The 13,247-nt window shown below is 40.5% G+C and overlaps 2 protein-coding genes across 11 annotated transcripts in view; one reads left to right on the top strand and one right to left on the bottom strand.

Moving 5' to 3' along the window:
• The window catches only part of NDEL1 (nudE neurodevelopment protein 1 like 1), a 90,014-nt gene that overhangs the window by 4,019 nt on the left and 72,748 nt on the right, over nucleotides 1-13,247 (bottom strand). The window contains exon 11 of one of the 8 annotated variants that reach the window (XM_054689859.1): nucleotides 5,434-5,567. The exons of 6 other annotated variants lie outside the window; for them this stretch is intronic. In XM_054689859.1, the coding sequence (XP_054545834.1) occupies nucleotides 5,452-5,567 (116 nt within the window). In that variant the 3' untranslated portion in view covers nucleotides 5,434-5,451. Of the gene's footprint in view, nucleotides 1-5,433; nucleotides 5,568-13,247 lie in introns of those variants that run through there. One more of the 8 variants, XM_054689858.1, reaches the window with a different exon arrangement.
• MYH10 (myosin heavy chain 10) overlaps nucleotides 1-13,247 on the top strand; it is a 143,666-nt gene that overhangs the window by 99,800 nt on the left and 30,619 nt on the right. For all 3 annotated transcript variants that reach the window (XM_037494707.2, XM_037494708.2, XM_054689852.1), the window contains 7 exons: nucleotides 3,394-3,502; nucleotides 3,598-3,729; nucleotides 4,618-4,824; nucleotides 7,939-8,076; nucleotides 8,540-8,663; nucleotides 10,099-10,270; nucleotides 11,480-11,692. In XM_037494707.2, coding sequence (XP_037350604.1) covers nucleotides 3,394-3,502; nucleotides 3,598-3,729; nucleotides 4,618-4,824; nucleotides 7,939-8,076; nucleotides 8,540-8,663; nucleotides 10,099-10,270; nucleotides 11,480-11,692 — 1,095 coding nt within the window. The remainder of the gene's footprint in view (nucleotides 1-3,393; nucleotides 3,503-3,597; nucleotides 3,730-4,617; nucleotides 4,825-7,938; nucleotides 8,077-8,539; nucleotides 8,664-10,098; nucleotides 10,271-11,479; nucleotides 11,693-13,247) is intronic.

Here is a 13,247-nt window from a genome sequence, read left to right as displayed (position 1 = left end):
TATACAGCTTAGATCTCACTGGAGGATAGAAGTATCTTGGAATGGCCGAGATAGAGGCTTTTTCTTTGTTTCCTTATTTCTTTAAATCAAAAGCAATACATGCCAAGTGTTTCTACCACACGTAAGAGTAAACCACACTAATAGTGAGAACATGGAGGCTCCTGCCCGTGGCAAAACAATTCAGGACAGACTCCAACCCCTGATGACCACTACAAGTCATTGCTCACAGCCAAGGATGTACTAACAAAGAAAAAACACAAACAAAACAGGCAAAAGACTAATGAGACAAATAGAAACAGTAAAAAGCTAGAGTTAAGTCTACCATGTCAATACTTACATTAAGTATAAAAGGATTATCAACGCCAATAAAAGATAGAAGTTATTAGTAGGAGAAAAAGCAGATCCAATTACACACTTGTTCCAGAAACCCCTTAAACAGAGCACTGGGGAGTCATGCTGCATGTGGAGGATGTAACACAGGGCGCTGGTCCTGAGGAAGTCACGACATCTCCAAAGAATGGGCACTAGTGCCTCTACTCCCACAAAACGATGACCCTGTGCCCCCCAAGCCCTGGAAATGGTTCCCTCAAGAGGGTTTTCAATTGAATAAGGCAATGTTTGTGTTTGTTTGCCACACAACAGAATACTGAATAAAAAGGGAATCATGAAAAATTGAAAAATGGATGATATCCTTAGTGATTCATACTAGGAAACATTTGGCTAGAAGCAGCAGAAGATAGGTTTTTACATGCTAATGCTTAAGACATGCTCAGTCCGGTGAACCTGTTGCAGCAAACATCACTGTCACCATGAACACTGGACCGCAGGGTGCCTGAGAGGTCAGGATGGCAGTGGTCGTGCTGGCCCTGGGCCCCTCACTGCCAGCACGATCACTGCCATCCTGACCTCTCGGGTAGGGAAACCACAGCTGCCAAAAATGCAAGAAATGAAAACAATGTGACTGGCACATCTTCACTCATTCTGACAGTTTCATCTCTCAGAGGGCAAAGGCTGCAACTAGGACAGGTTTTTGTGGGGGTTTTTTTGTTTTTTTAAGATTTTTTTTTTTTTTTTTTTTTTTTTTAATTTTTACACAAGAACCAGGGTACAGGCCTGATGCATGGGAGGGTGAGAGGATTCACCGGAGACAGAGCGGGGACCAGAACAGGCAGACTGAAGAAGGACATTGCTGAGGGAAGCAGTGGGCGAGACAGGAGAGGACTGCTGCACCATATGGGATTCTCGCTGGCTGTCGGGGATCAAACCCGCACTGCAGAGGCTGTGGACAGCTTCACAGTGCTGCGCTCAAACGCCTGCGCCACCAGGGGAGGCCAGACAGTATTTTTATTTTATTATTTTTTTTTTAATAAGATTGGATGAGGGCCTCCCCTGGTGGCGCAGGTGGTTGCGCGCAGCACTGTGAAGCTGCCCACAGCCTCTGCAGTGCAGGTTCCATCCCAGCCAGCTGGCGAGCAACCCACATGGTGCAGCAGACCTCTTCTGCCTTGCCCGCTGCTCCCCTCAGCAGTGTACTTCAGTCTGCCTGTTCTGCTCCCCACTCTGTCTCTGGTGAATCCTCTTACCCTCCTACACATCTGGTCTGTACCCCAGTTCTTGTATGCATGAATAAATTTAAAAAAACCCTCACATTAAAAAAATATTGGGTGAGTTTTTATAGCTTTCTTGAAGGTGATAGCAGAAAATGAAAGACAAATGCTTTATAGTTTCAAAAAGCATATTTGAATCTATTGTTTTTGTAGTAGGAACTATTTTAAATTAATGACAGACCAAGCTTTCTTAGTCTTAGCTGGTAAGAATAAATTAGAAGAAGACTAGGTAGCAAAAATAAAGTTACTTATAAGGCATTGGGCTAAAGTAAAATTCTGAGAAGCAAGGAGGAATTATTTGGCAGTAGGGCACTTCTACAAGGAGGTGTGATGGGCAAGGAAGCAGAAGGGTAAAAAAATGTCATTTGTACTCTAAATCTGCAACTTTCAGGAATCCTGACACACCAGTGTTTGCTGGAGTGAATGAATAGTTCTAATTTTTTTATTCTCTCTCCCATCTCCGTTAACTACTTCTATGGCTACTCCTACAGTTACAAAAAAAAAAAAAAAGGGAAATAATGACAGATATAGAAAATGCCCAGTTGTTCATTTAATCAACAAACATTTCAAGGAGGCCTCAAGTATCAGCCACTGGCTTTTATGTGGAGACCACAAAAGTAACTGGGCCATGACCCCTGCTCCTCAGGAGCTGAGCGCCTAATTGGAAAGATGCCCACATGGATAGATGTAAATACATGGAATGTGGGTGATCTGACAGAGATGAAGACAATTCTAAGGTCATTTGGGTAAAAAAAAAATTCCAGAGGACAGGAATGTTCAAGAAGTGGGTGCTTTACATATGTGTGCAATGGAAAAGGCAAAATGGTTTTTTCTGAGTAAAAACACTGCTACCTTCAGAGCTTAGGAGTCCTTTCTTGACATCTGAAATGCAGTTTCGGTAGTGATGGGGCAGGATCTGATTGCCAGACATCAGAGAATAAGATAATAGAAACAATTGCCTGTGGATTCTGAAAATTTGTGAGTAGAAAGAAATAGGCTCTATCCTAGAAGGAATGGTGGACAGTGAGTGAACTCTTGGGTTTGGAGTTTGTATTGGTAGGAAAAAGTGGGGAGGTAAGGGCTTCAGAAAGAGAGCTCTGTTCCTGAAGGAGAGTAAGAGCAAGATAAACAGGATGTGGTCTTGGATCATGTGCAGGATTGAGAAGGCAGCATCATGAGTTGAGAAAGCCCAGACATGGTGGAGCAGATGAGGGTTCCGCAGTTCACAAAGTAACTCCGAGTCTAAAGGAAAGTCTCCTGACTTCTAAGCCCTTTTCTGTGAAAGGGAGGCATTAACACAGTGAACTCCAGGTCCATTCCAGCTTGAGTGCTGCCCTATATTATGGCAAAGTGGAGGGGAAGAGGAGGAGAATTATCTTAAAAGTAGGGAGGAATGTTTCCTCTCTGACAGGTCAAAAGAAGATAGTAGTTAATGAAAGAGAATAAAAGGTCCCTGCAGAGGCAGAGGAGAAACCTCCTGCTACATTATTTTCATCACGTCAGAAAAGTAGGGATATGTTCATACCCTGGATGCACACACGTGTATATTGGTAAATGGCAGAAGAATGTCCCAAGCAGCATCTGTGAAGAAAGTGTAGTGTATCTGTGACAGGTGCTAGTGATTGACCAAGCAGGCCATCCCTTTTCCTAATGCATTTCCCCCAGGACTTGATTAAAGTACCAGTCCCTATGCTAACCAGTAAGAATTTCTGCCTTAGGAAGTCTTATGACAATAGCTCATCATATGTTTTTCTTTACATAGTAAGTTTTTCTTACTGTTCTTCAGGGCCTTTGCCAAGAAGCAGCAACAACTCAGTGCCTTAAAGGTCTTACAGCGGAACTGTGCGGCGTATCTAAAATTACGGCACTGGCAGTGGTGGCGAGTCTTCACCAAGGTGGGCCTGGCGCATTTCTTTCTGAAGTGCAGCATTGGACCAGTAAGAAGACACAGGAAAGAGAGGTGGTGATAAACACTTTCATTTTCTCACAGGTGAAACCACTCCTGCAAGTTACCCGCCAAGAGGAAGAACTTCAGGCCAAAGATGAAGAGCTGTTGAAGGTGAAAGAGAAACAGACAAAAGTAGAAGGAGAGCTTGAAGAGATGGAAAGGAAGCATCAGCAGGTCTGGGCATTGAATTCATATATTCACATAGTGCCCCAAATTCATAGGTCTCTCCCTGATAGGGTCTCTCACACCTTTAATTAGGAATAGCTAGCTATACTTTCCATATCATCTTATGTGTATTTTTCACTTACTTCCAAAGCACATACATTTGAGAACAGGTTACAGATACATTATGTCATGCATTTTGGGTTTATGTTGACTAAAATCAACCATCCTTTTTGCTTTTTATTTTTGCCTTTGTCACTATTTGGATATATATGCAGGTGGTCATGTGTTTAACACCAGTTTTCCATGAGGTTCCCAGTATTATCACCTTCCTGCAACTGCTTCTGAAGGAAGTAGAAAAAATTCAAGGTTGAGGTGGTACAGGGGTACCACCTACCTCTTCTTCAGCAACAGTGGCCTTGAATCAGTGCCCCTTTCAAAGGCAGTTAGGGTCCATGGATAAAGCAGCAGCTCGGGAAATGTTTTTAGATACAACAGCATTGTAGTGTTCAAGGCCAAAAAAAATTAAGTATAAAGACCAAGAATATCACTTGATACCAGTCAGTTTTCAGTAGTCTCCGTGAACTTTATTGCATTTTAGTAATATTTTCCATCTCCTATTTTCCTATCTATGTAAATTACCCTAATAGAAGAATAGAAGTCTTTAAAATAGCATGAATTTAATATTCATTATTCACGTTAACTTGAGGCAACAGGAACAACCAAAAATGTTTCATCTGGCTCATTTTTTAATAATGAAGACATAAATATGAAAGTTTTGCCAGTGATGTTATATATTTTTAACTCTTTGATGATACTCATGGACCATTGAAATCGTGGTGATTTTATATCTTATGTATACTCTGGGGGAAAGTCATAATACTGAATTTGTGATTTCAGCTTTTAGAAGAGAAGAATATCCTTGCAGAGCAATTACAAGCAGAGACTGAGCTCTTTGCTGAAGCAGAAGAGATGAGAGCAAGACTTGCTGCTAAAAAGCAGGAGTTAGAAGAGATTCTACATGACTTGGAGTCTAGAGTTGAAGAAGAAGAAGAAAGAAACCAAATTCTCCAAAATGAGAAGAAAAAAATGCAAGCACATATTCAGGTATCTGTAATAGTTTTGATTTAGAATTATATTTTGGATTTTTTAAGTAGATCTGTTGAATAAATCAAAGCTGTGTGTTTGGATTCTTGTGTCCACTGAGGAGCAAAAGGAGCCCTGGTTATAAATACCTGCCCTCGGAAAGATGATCTTCATTGGACGCACACATATAATTGATTTTCTTCTAACATACATTTGATACTTTGAATAGGAATCTTTTTTATATGTTCTGATGTGACCTCTTATAATATGTAAAGTGATTCAAAGTCAGAAACCTCTCAGGGTCTGTTGCATTCTTTAGAAGGTCTAATTTGTTTTTTATGTTGTCATTAATAATTTTATTGCTCACTCTAGTCATCAAATAGACATCAACTAGTGTGTTTGGTACATAATAAATGCTTAGTCCTGACACTGAGGTGGGGCTCGGGGAGGGGGTTGAGGAACCATAATAAAGAACTTAGCCCTTTCCCCTGGTAGTTACTCTTATTGAGAGACAAGCTGTACTCACGTGAAACACAACTATGTGTGTGGTTGAATACCCAAACTAATGGTATAGACGATACTGTCCTTACCCTAGGGCACACCCACCTCTTTTTCTCCTTGTCTCCCACCCCAACCTACCTAATGCCCTTAATTGTCAGGGTGTCTGTATCTGCCAACAGTGCCTCTTAGATGCAGCAGCAAGCTTTCTTTTTCCATGTCTCTCAATTTTTTTCTCACCCAAAGCACACACAATTTAGCTGTTTCTAAAAACCACAGAAGATGCATGTTATTTCTTTGCCAATACCCCATACAGTAAATCATCTGAACACTTTCCATTTTAACAGACAGCTTTCCAAATTTCCATAATAGGTCAGCAGAATATTAGAAAAGCTCTAAATAGTACATACCCTTTAATCTAGCAATTCTTATTTCTAGGACTTTATTCTAAGAATAAATCAATGAAAACTGTCTAGCTAACTAACTAGATAGACTGCTAACCCATGTGGTGCTATAGTTATAAATTAAAAGGTGTTTATTTTCATTGGTATTCATAATATATTAATTTAATTATAAGACATTGTAAACTAAAAAAATAGTAGTAGAAGACATGCAGTAGTATCTTATATAATTACATAACTTACAAATTTACATGTATGATTTTATATGGCAATGCATGGAAAATATAGGGTAATAGTAACCAAAAGCAGTGAATTTTCCATGGTGGTATTATCAACAGTGGTGATTTTCTTGTCTTTCTTTAGAGCATATGCTCATTTCAGTAATAACACTTTACTCATGAAGGGCAAGTCATCCCCACCCCACCCCCACATTTTTTATACTCCAAATTTCAGCAGCTTAACATGAGATGCTGGCACTTATTTATTTAGAAAAGTTTTCCTTATTATAACAGAGCTGTATGTTTTGCCTTTTCAAGACTTTTTACCTTCTAGGTTTCTGCGCACTGTTATCCTATTATCTCCTTTGTGACATATAAATTCATTAAACTCATTATGAAAATATCTTTGGTAATATTAAACACTGATTTTTTTTTTTTTTTTGGTCATAGACTACCAGAGGTCCTATATTAATACCAACCTTGTTTGGTCCCTTACATGTACATGTGTAAGCACACACACCTGTGAGGCTTTTAGGGATTTTTGATCTTTACCCCTTTCAACCAGAATTACATTAGAAAACCTAGAGAATACAAATAGCTCTTACATTTCCTTCCTAACTGTCATCCCCATTACCTCTATCATTTTTTCATCATTTCTTAACATACAGATTTATTCATTGAAATTATACCAAAAATACTGTTCTCTGTTCTTGTCACTTAGGAGTATGCAATATGATGCTACAATTTACAAAATCCAGTCTGAGGGAAACTGTAGGACAAATGACCTGGTTTTCTTAAACAAATAAATGGTTAGAGAGAGAGAGAGTGAGTGAGAAAGAGAGAGAGAGACATTGACTCCTGAGGCTTATCAGCCAATCTCAATATGTCTATTAAGATACTGTTATGTTTTTTTTTCCTTGATAGCTGTTTTAGGAGAAAGGTTGATTCCACCTTCTATTCCGCCATGTTGTGGGTGGAGTCCCTCTTGGGATTCTGATGTAAACACACAAATGTACTGCTAAATGGTCTTTATTTTTTAGAGATGTAGCCTGAAAATTTTACAGATGAAATATGATACCTGGGATTTGCTTCAGAATAACTATAAGGGAGAAGGAAGAAGGTGAGGGATAGAGGAAATGAGGTTGGCCATGAGCTACTGCTTATTAAAGTTGGGGTGATAAATCTGTATAGGGCTCATTATCCTACTCTGTGTACCCTTAGATATGTTTGAAGTTTTCACATTTAAAAAGTTAATCTTCAGCTACAGTTTCATTCTAAAATCAAGCATCAGTAAATTGTTGATCCAGAGTTGGAAATTTCTTAATCATACACTGATTCATATGTACAATCCCAATCAGTAATATATGTTTATTATATATAATTTAGGGTATAAAATAAAGGGTAACATGCAGTGTTACAAGCACTAGAATCCCACCCAGCTCGGTGATATGCTCCTGTTGTGAAAGGCATACTTGAACTGGAGCAGCCTTTTTCTTGCTGGGCTATATTTCAGTTGTTTCTATGTTCTCTTTCGGCCAAACCCATATAGTAAAATACAATGGAATCAAGTATATGCTTGATGTAGTTCCATATTATTCATATTTTTGTCACTAATGATTTTTCCAAAATAAAAATTTTATTACTGCATATTCCATTTTACAAATATACATTTAGTTACCAAGACTTCCGTAGCACATTCATACTTCCCCAATATCAAAAATAACACTTGACTGTTCATCTTTTTATATAAATCACATCTATTTCATGAAATGGCTGATTTAAAGGCAGTGCTCATTTTCAAAGCTTTGCTGTACTGTTATGTTCGCTTCCAAAAGGATTGACCCATTTGGTACTTTAACCTGTGACACAGCTGTCTATTTCACATAACTGCATTTCATGCTTTAAAAAATATCCTCACTATTCAAAAAATGAAAGCCTGATATTTCATCTTAACATGCATTCCTTTCATTATTAATATGGAGAAAGTGAAGTGAATGACTGTGTGTTCATCCCACAAGGACCTAGAGGAACAACTGGATGAGGAAGAGGGGGCGCGACAGAAACTGCAGCTGGAAAAGGTGACAGCAGAAGCTAAAATTAAGAAAATGGAAGAGGAGATTCTGCTTCTTGAGGACCAAAATTCCAAATTTATCAAAGTAAGAGACTATTTCCATTGAAAGTTGATTTTAGAATATGGAAAATACTTAATCACTCACTGCAAGTGACTTCAAACAGGAAATTCTTGAGACTTCAGGTTCTTTAATTGTCTTAAGTTTCTACCTGTATAGATTTCTAAAAACACTATTCAATTTTAAAGTCCACCAAATACCCATACATTATATACCTTTAGACATTTAACTTGCATGTTTGTGCATATTGGTCACTCATTGGTGGACTTGTTCCCGTCTGTGCAAAAGCATGAATTCCTGCAGCACTGGTCGTGGGATTAGTAGGGCAGCTGGGCCAAGCTCTCCGGGTTGGCACCAGGAGGAGTGAGCTTTTCTGAGTATAAGGTCTGTTGGGGAACCTCAGTGCCAAAATTATTCATTTTCTAAGTAGCACGAATCCCTAGTAGTTATTTTGAATGCCTTTTTGAAGCAGTCATTTTTTTCTATTCAGGAAAAGAAACTCATGGAAGATCGCATTGCTGAGTGTTCCTCTCAGTTGGCTGAAGAGGAAGAAAAGGCAAAAAACTTGGCCAAAATCAGGAATAAGCAAGAAGTAATGATCTCGGATTTAGAAGGTTAGTGTTTGAGGCTAGAGAAATTTGGGACTCAAACATGTGAGTATTTGGATTTAATTTAATCAGAACATGCAATAATAGAAAGTGTACACAGTGAATAATAATAATGAGAGCCTTCAGTTTGAGTTCAATTATTAAAATAGGTCTACTATAAGATTGCCTGGTTACCAAGTATTTATGATGCCGTAGTGATAAGTTATCTTTTAAACTTTTATTTTTTTAAATTAGGTCTTAGGGTAAAATGTATCTTCATAGGTGGGCATATATCACCCTTTCTCTGGAATCTAAATTAAGTTTGAGTCGCACAGGCCATTGAACTTTGTATGTATTTAATCTTAAGAGTGCAATAAGATGCCTAGGTTGTACTTCAGAAAGGAAACTGACGGTGGGGGCAGGAGAAACTGCTGAGGTAACAAGTGACTCACTTGGATGGCAGAAGTAAAGTCAGAAAATCTTAGGATTTTTACATAATGAATATTTCTGCAAATGAAGTAAAAGGGTGGAAATTGGGAAGCGCATATAAGACCTTTCCTTTGACTAGCAGCTAAAGACTGATGTCAACACTAGAGGAAGGAAGAGCCTCTTTCTTAAACATCCTGATATCACAAAGATCAGTTGAGTACTTGTAGGGTGGTGATCACTCTTTCTTAAAATGCAAATGTTGCTAAACGTTTTTTAAAAATATTTAGATTTTTTTGGCCTTTTTTTTTTTTTTTTTTTTGGAGTATAAACAAAAATGGGGATTCCAGTTCATTATTTTCATGAACCATTTTTACCAGTGTAGGCTTCTTCTCAAAAAAGCAGTTGCACCTATTCTTTCCTTACGTGTTTGGTCAGCCTATAATGGTCGCTGTCTTCTCAGTGTATAGGTTCCTCCTGCAGACCAAAAAGGCCAGGCAGGTTATATTGTTGAGGGAAGAATTTGAGTGAAACTGATCACTGGTGCAAATTTAGGAATCACTGAAGACTTTTAGAAGGGATGACAGAAAAGGTGCATAGCCCCCTTGTCCCTCTGTGCCTGGGGACTTCGGTCTTGGTTCAGACCAGGGATTTGCAGTGAGAAAGGAATGGGGTGACAGGCAGTTACAATCACTGCCTTGGCCTCTACTTACCCCTCTCCAAACCTGAGCCTATCATTGGTGTGATGTGAGAGGGTTCCAGGTCACTTTGACTGTAAGTGTGGACTCAGTTGCCATGAAAGGACATCATTAGAATCTACCCAGTTTCTTCTTCAAAATCTGTCCCTCACTAATGTAGCTCACCTTCAGTTTGATTTTAATGGGTTTCACCTGAGTGAGCAATTGGCAGTGTTAAGTCAGTAACATGTTTTTTGAATAAAATGGCTTGTCTTCACTTTAATCAGTTTATATTTTGAGTTAATTCATATGATGTGTCATTTGGTGTGTTGAAAAACCTCTTGTATCTTGCCTTAAAGAGCGCTTAAAGAAGGAAGAGAAGACTCGTCAGGAACTGGAAAAGGCCAAAAGAAAACTTGACGGCGAAACCACTGATCTACAGGACCAGATTGCTGAGCTGCAGGCCCAGATTGACGAGCTGAAGATCCAGTTGGCCAAGAAGGAGGAGGAGCTGCAGGGTGCCCTTGCCAGGTCTGCCTTCTCTGCAAAGGCTTTTGTATTGGACTTGTTACTGCAGGGTTTTATTTTCAACACTGTGTCATGTCTAGGAGCAGATGAAAAGTGAGAGAGTGATACCTATTTCCTTGTTGTTGGCTATGACAGAAGGCAGTGAAAATCCCAAGAGTATAATTTGTTTCAAGCCACTAAGAAAATCTCATAAACTGTTCTCATATTTATACTTATATAATCATAAGTCATATCGTGAGATTCTTACAAATTCACACCAGAACAAATTATTTCACCACATCAAGTGTTTTTATTTCTGTGCATTACAAATTAATTTCAATGTTTTAGAAGTTTAGAAGAAATCATTTCGGAAATATTCCCCGCTTTTACATAATGGGCTATTCAGTTCTAAACCATTCAGTTTCAAAATAGAAATTTTATATGTATAGTCAATATGCTAATATTTCATTTTATATAAAGAATAACTGGCTACATGATCATGGGACTTAGTTTAATTTATAATTTATTACAATCAAGAAAATCTTATACCAGAAATTTTTCTTTGTCCCCTATCATTGTTAGTCTTGCTTTGGTCAGATTTTCTGCTTCTTCACTTAAAAGATCAAAGCTAGAATTTAGAATTAAAGTTCTCTACCACTCACTACCGTATCTTAGCTTCCCTCTCCCTCACCTCAAACATCCCAGCTATTTCCAGTCAAAAATAAATCTACCAGAATTAAACCATACCACATAAGCAAAAAGATGTACAGGAAAGAGGAAGCACAAAGTAGAGAGTATGGAGGTAGCATGTCTGTCTTCTACTGTGTTCCAACCACTTCGTTAAATCTGCAGATTCACTGCAGGTTGTATACTAATTTGAACTGCTCCCTCAGGCGGGATTCTAATTATAATAACATTTTATTTTAGAGGACATTTTAAAATATTCTGATCATCAAAGTGAAACTGTCCTGCCTGCCTTTTTTAATGGAAGGGGTTTAGCCCCTTGGAAGAGGACCAGGCTGGATCCTGATTCTAGCTCTGCCACTGAAACTTTGGGGCCTTCAGTTACCTTCCCACGTCGCCACCTGCCCCAGGCCTGGGCAGCTGCTCCTGCCATAGCAGAAGGCTGTGTGCCTGGGGTCTCCTTGTGGGGAGGTTCTCGGGTTGATTCACCTGCGAAGCCATCCATCAGTGTGCCAGCTCAGTGATTCTCCTGCCTGGATGTTTTAACAGAGGTGACGATGAGACGCTCCATAAGAATAATGCACTGAAAGTAGTGCGAGAGCTGCAGGCCCAAATCGCTGAACTTCAAGAAGACTTTGAATCTGAAAAGGCTTCCCGGAACAAGGCAGAAAAGCAGAAAAGAGACTTGAGTGAGGAACTGGAAGCTCTGAAAACAGAGCTGGAGGATACTCTGGATACCACTGCAGCTCAGCAGGAACTCCGGTGAGTGAGGGCAAGGGCGTATGTCAGGGTGACCACAGGGAAGCTCACAGATTTGCTTAGGGTGCACTTGCTTAGGGCGAGGTGGAGTGGTTTTATGTTGTCACTCTTACCCTCCTAGAAAAATTGGCGGAGGAACAGTCACAAAATAGGAGTGGTTAGAAATAAACCAGCCTACAGATGGAATCCATGTTGATGGACCTGCAAAGTGAGATTTGATCCAAAAAGCCAGCCTAGCGTAAGACAGAGGGACAGACACCACACAGAGGGTTGGAAAGAGATTTACAAATAGACCAAGCGAGAGAAAGAAAGGACCGGGGAGAGACTCGTACAGAAGGTACATGGGTGCTCAGGGTCTGCTGGTCACACCGATTGTTATGAACAATGGCAGGCAGATGAGAAAGGAGGCACACATTCACAGAGATGGAAGGTGAGTGCAGGTAGCCAGACAAAAGTATGTGATGAGCAGGGGCACACACTGCGGTATGAGCCAGCAACCAGATGCAGGTAAGAAAATGGTGAGCACTGTCAAGCACAGGGAAGGTTCAAGTCTCATTGTCATAGCATATCAGCCCACGGATGGTCTTAGGAATGAGAGCTGTAGCAACAAGCTGTTGAGCACACAGGGAGAGGGCTTGACCAGGGCTTCTGCTAGCATGCACATAGAACTCTCATGCCAGCTTGTAAGTCTGCTCTCCAGACCAGTGTCTTGGCCTCTTCCCGTACATCTGCTGTCCTCCTCTAGATTTAAACTGCCAGGCATGGGAGGCCCACCCCAGGGTTTCCAGGTGTAAGGGCATCCCGCTCTTTTAGCTGGTAAATTTGACTGATAAAACCTGCCAACTGCTCCAGGTGCGAGTGAGGGGCAAATGGCTAAGGTAAGACTGGAATAAAACAACAATGACAGAAGGTATCATTTATGAAGGCAGCTGTAGTCAGAAGCAGGAAATGCCATGGAGTAGCCAGGAGGAAAATGTGTGCAGTAAAGGCAGTGGGACTGTTCCCTGAAAGATAGGTACCCTACTATACCTCATCTGGGTACCTACATTTGGAGCCTTGCAGAGAAGAGTGCTCTGAGTTGTGAACTAAGGTCAGGGATGCTTGGTGGAGAAGATGTGGAGGGTGCACCCAATAATGTGTCTAGGACTCTGCCATGAGTACAGAAGACTGCAGTGTACTGTAGGACGGAGGTTGTGTTCCCTACGAAAGCCAGTGTCCCACCTGGAGCCCATGTGAGGGGTGGCAGGAGTGGAGCTTCCTACCTACCTAGCAGTTCCAATCTTCTCTTTAAAATAATCTTTTTTTTTTTAAATGTAGAAGCCACTGAGGGCCTCCGCTGGTGGTGCAGTGGTCGAGCGCTGGGCTGCGAAGCTGCCGCAGCCTCTGCAGCACTGGTTCAATCCCCAGCCACTAGCGAGGGTCCCACATGGCGCGCAGACCTCTCCTGCCGCCCGCTGCTCCCCTCAGCAGTATACTTTGGTCCTTCTGCCTATTCTGCTCCCCACTCTGGCTCTGGTGAATCCTCTCACCCTCCCGCGCTTCTGACTGTACCCAGTGC

This window comes from Talpa occidentalis, unplaced genomic scaffold (assembly GCF_014898055.3).
Source record: "Talpa occidentalis isolate TD23 unplaced genomic scaffold, MPIMG_talOcc4v2.1 talOcc4.7, whole genome shotgun sequence".
Classification (NCBI taxonomy): Eukaryota; Metazoa; Chordata; class Mammalia; order Eulipotyphla; family Talpidae; genus Talpa; species Talpa occidentalis.
The sequence above is the reverse complement of the archived record's forward strand: the minus strand, read 5'-3'. Positions and strand labels throughout refer to the sequence as shown.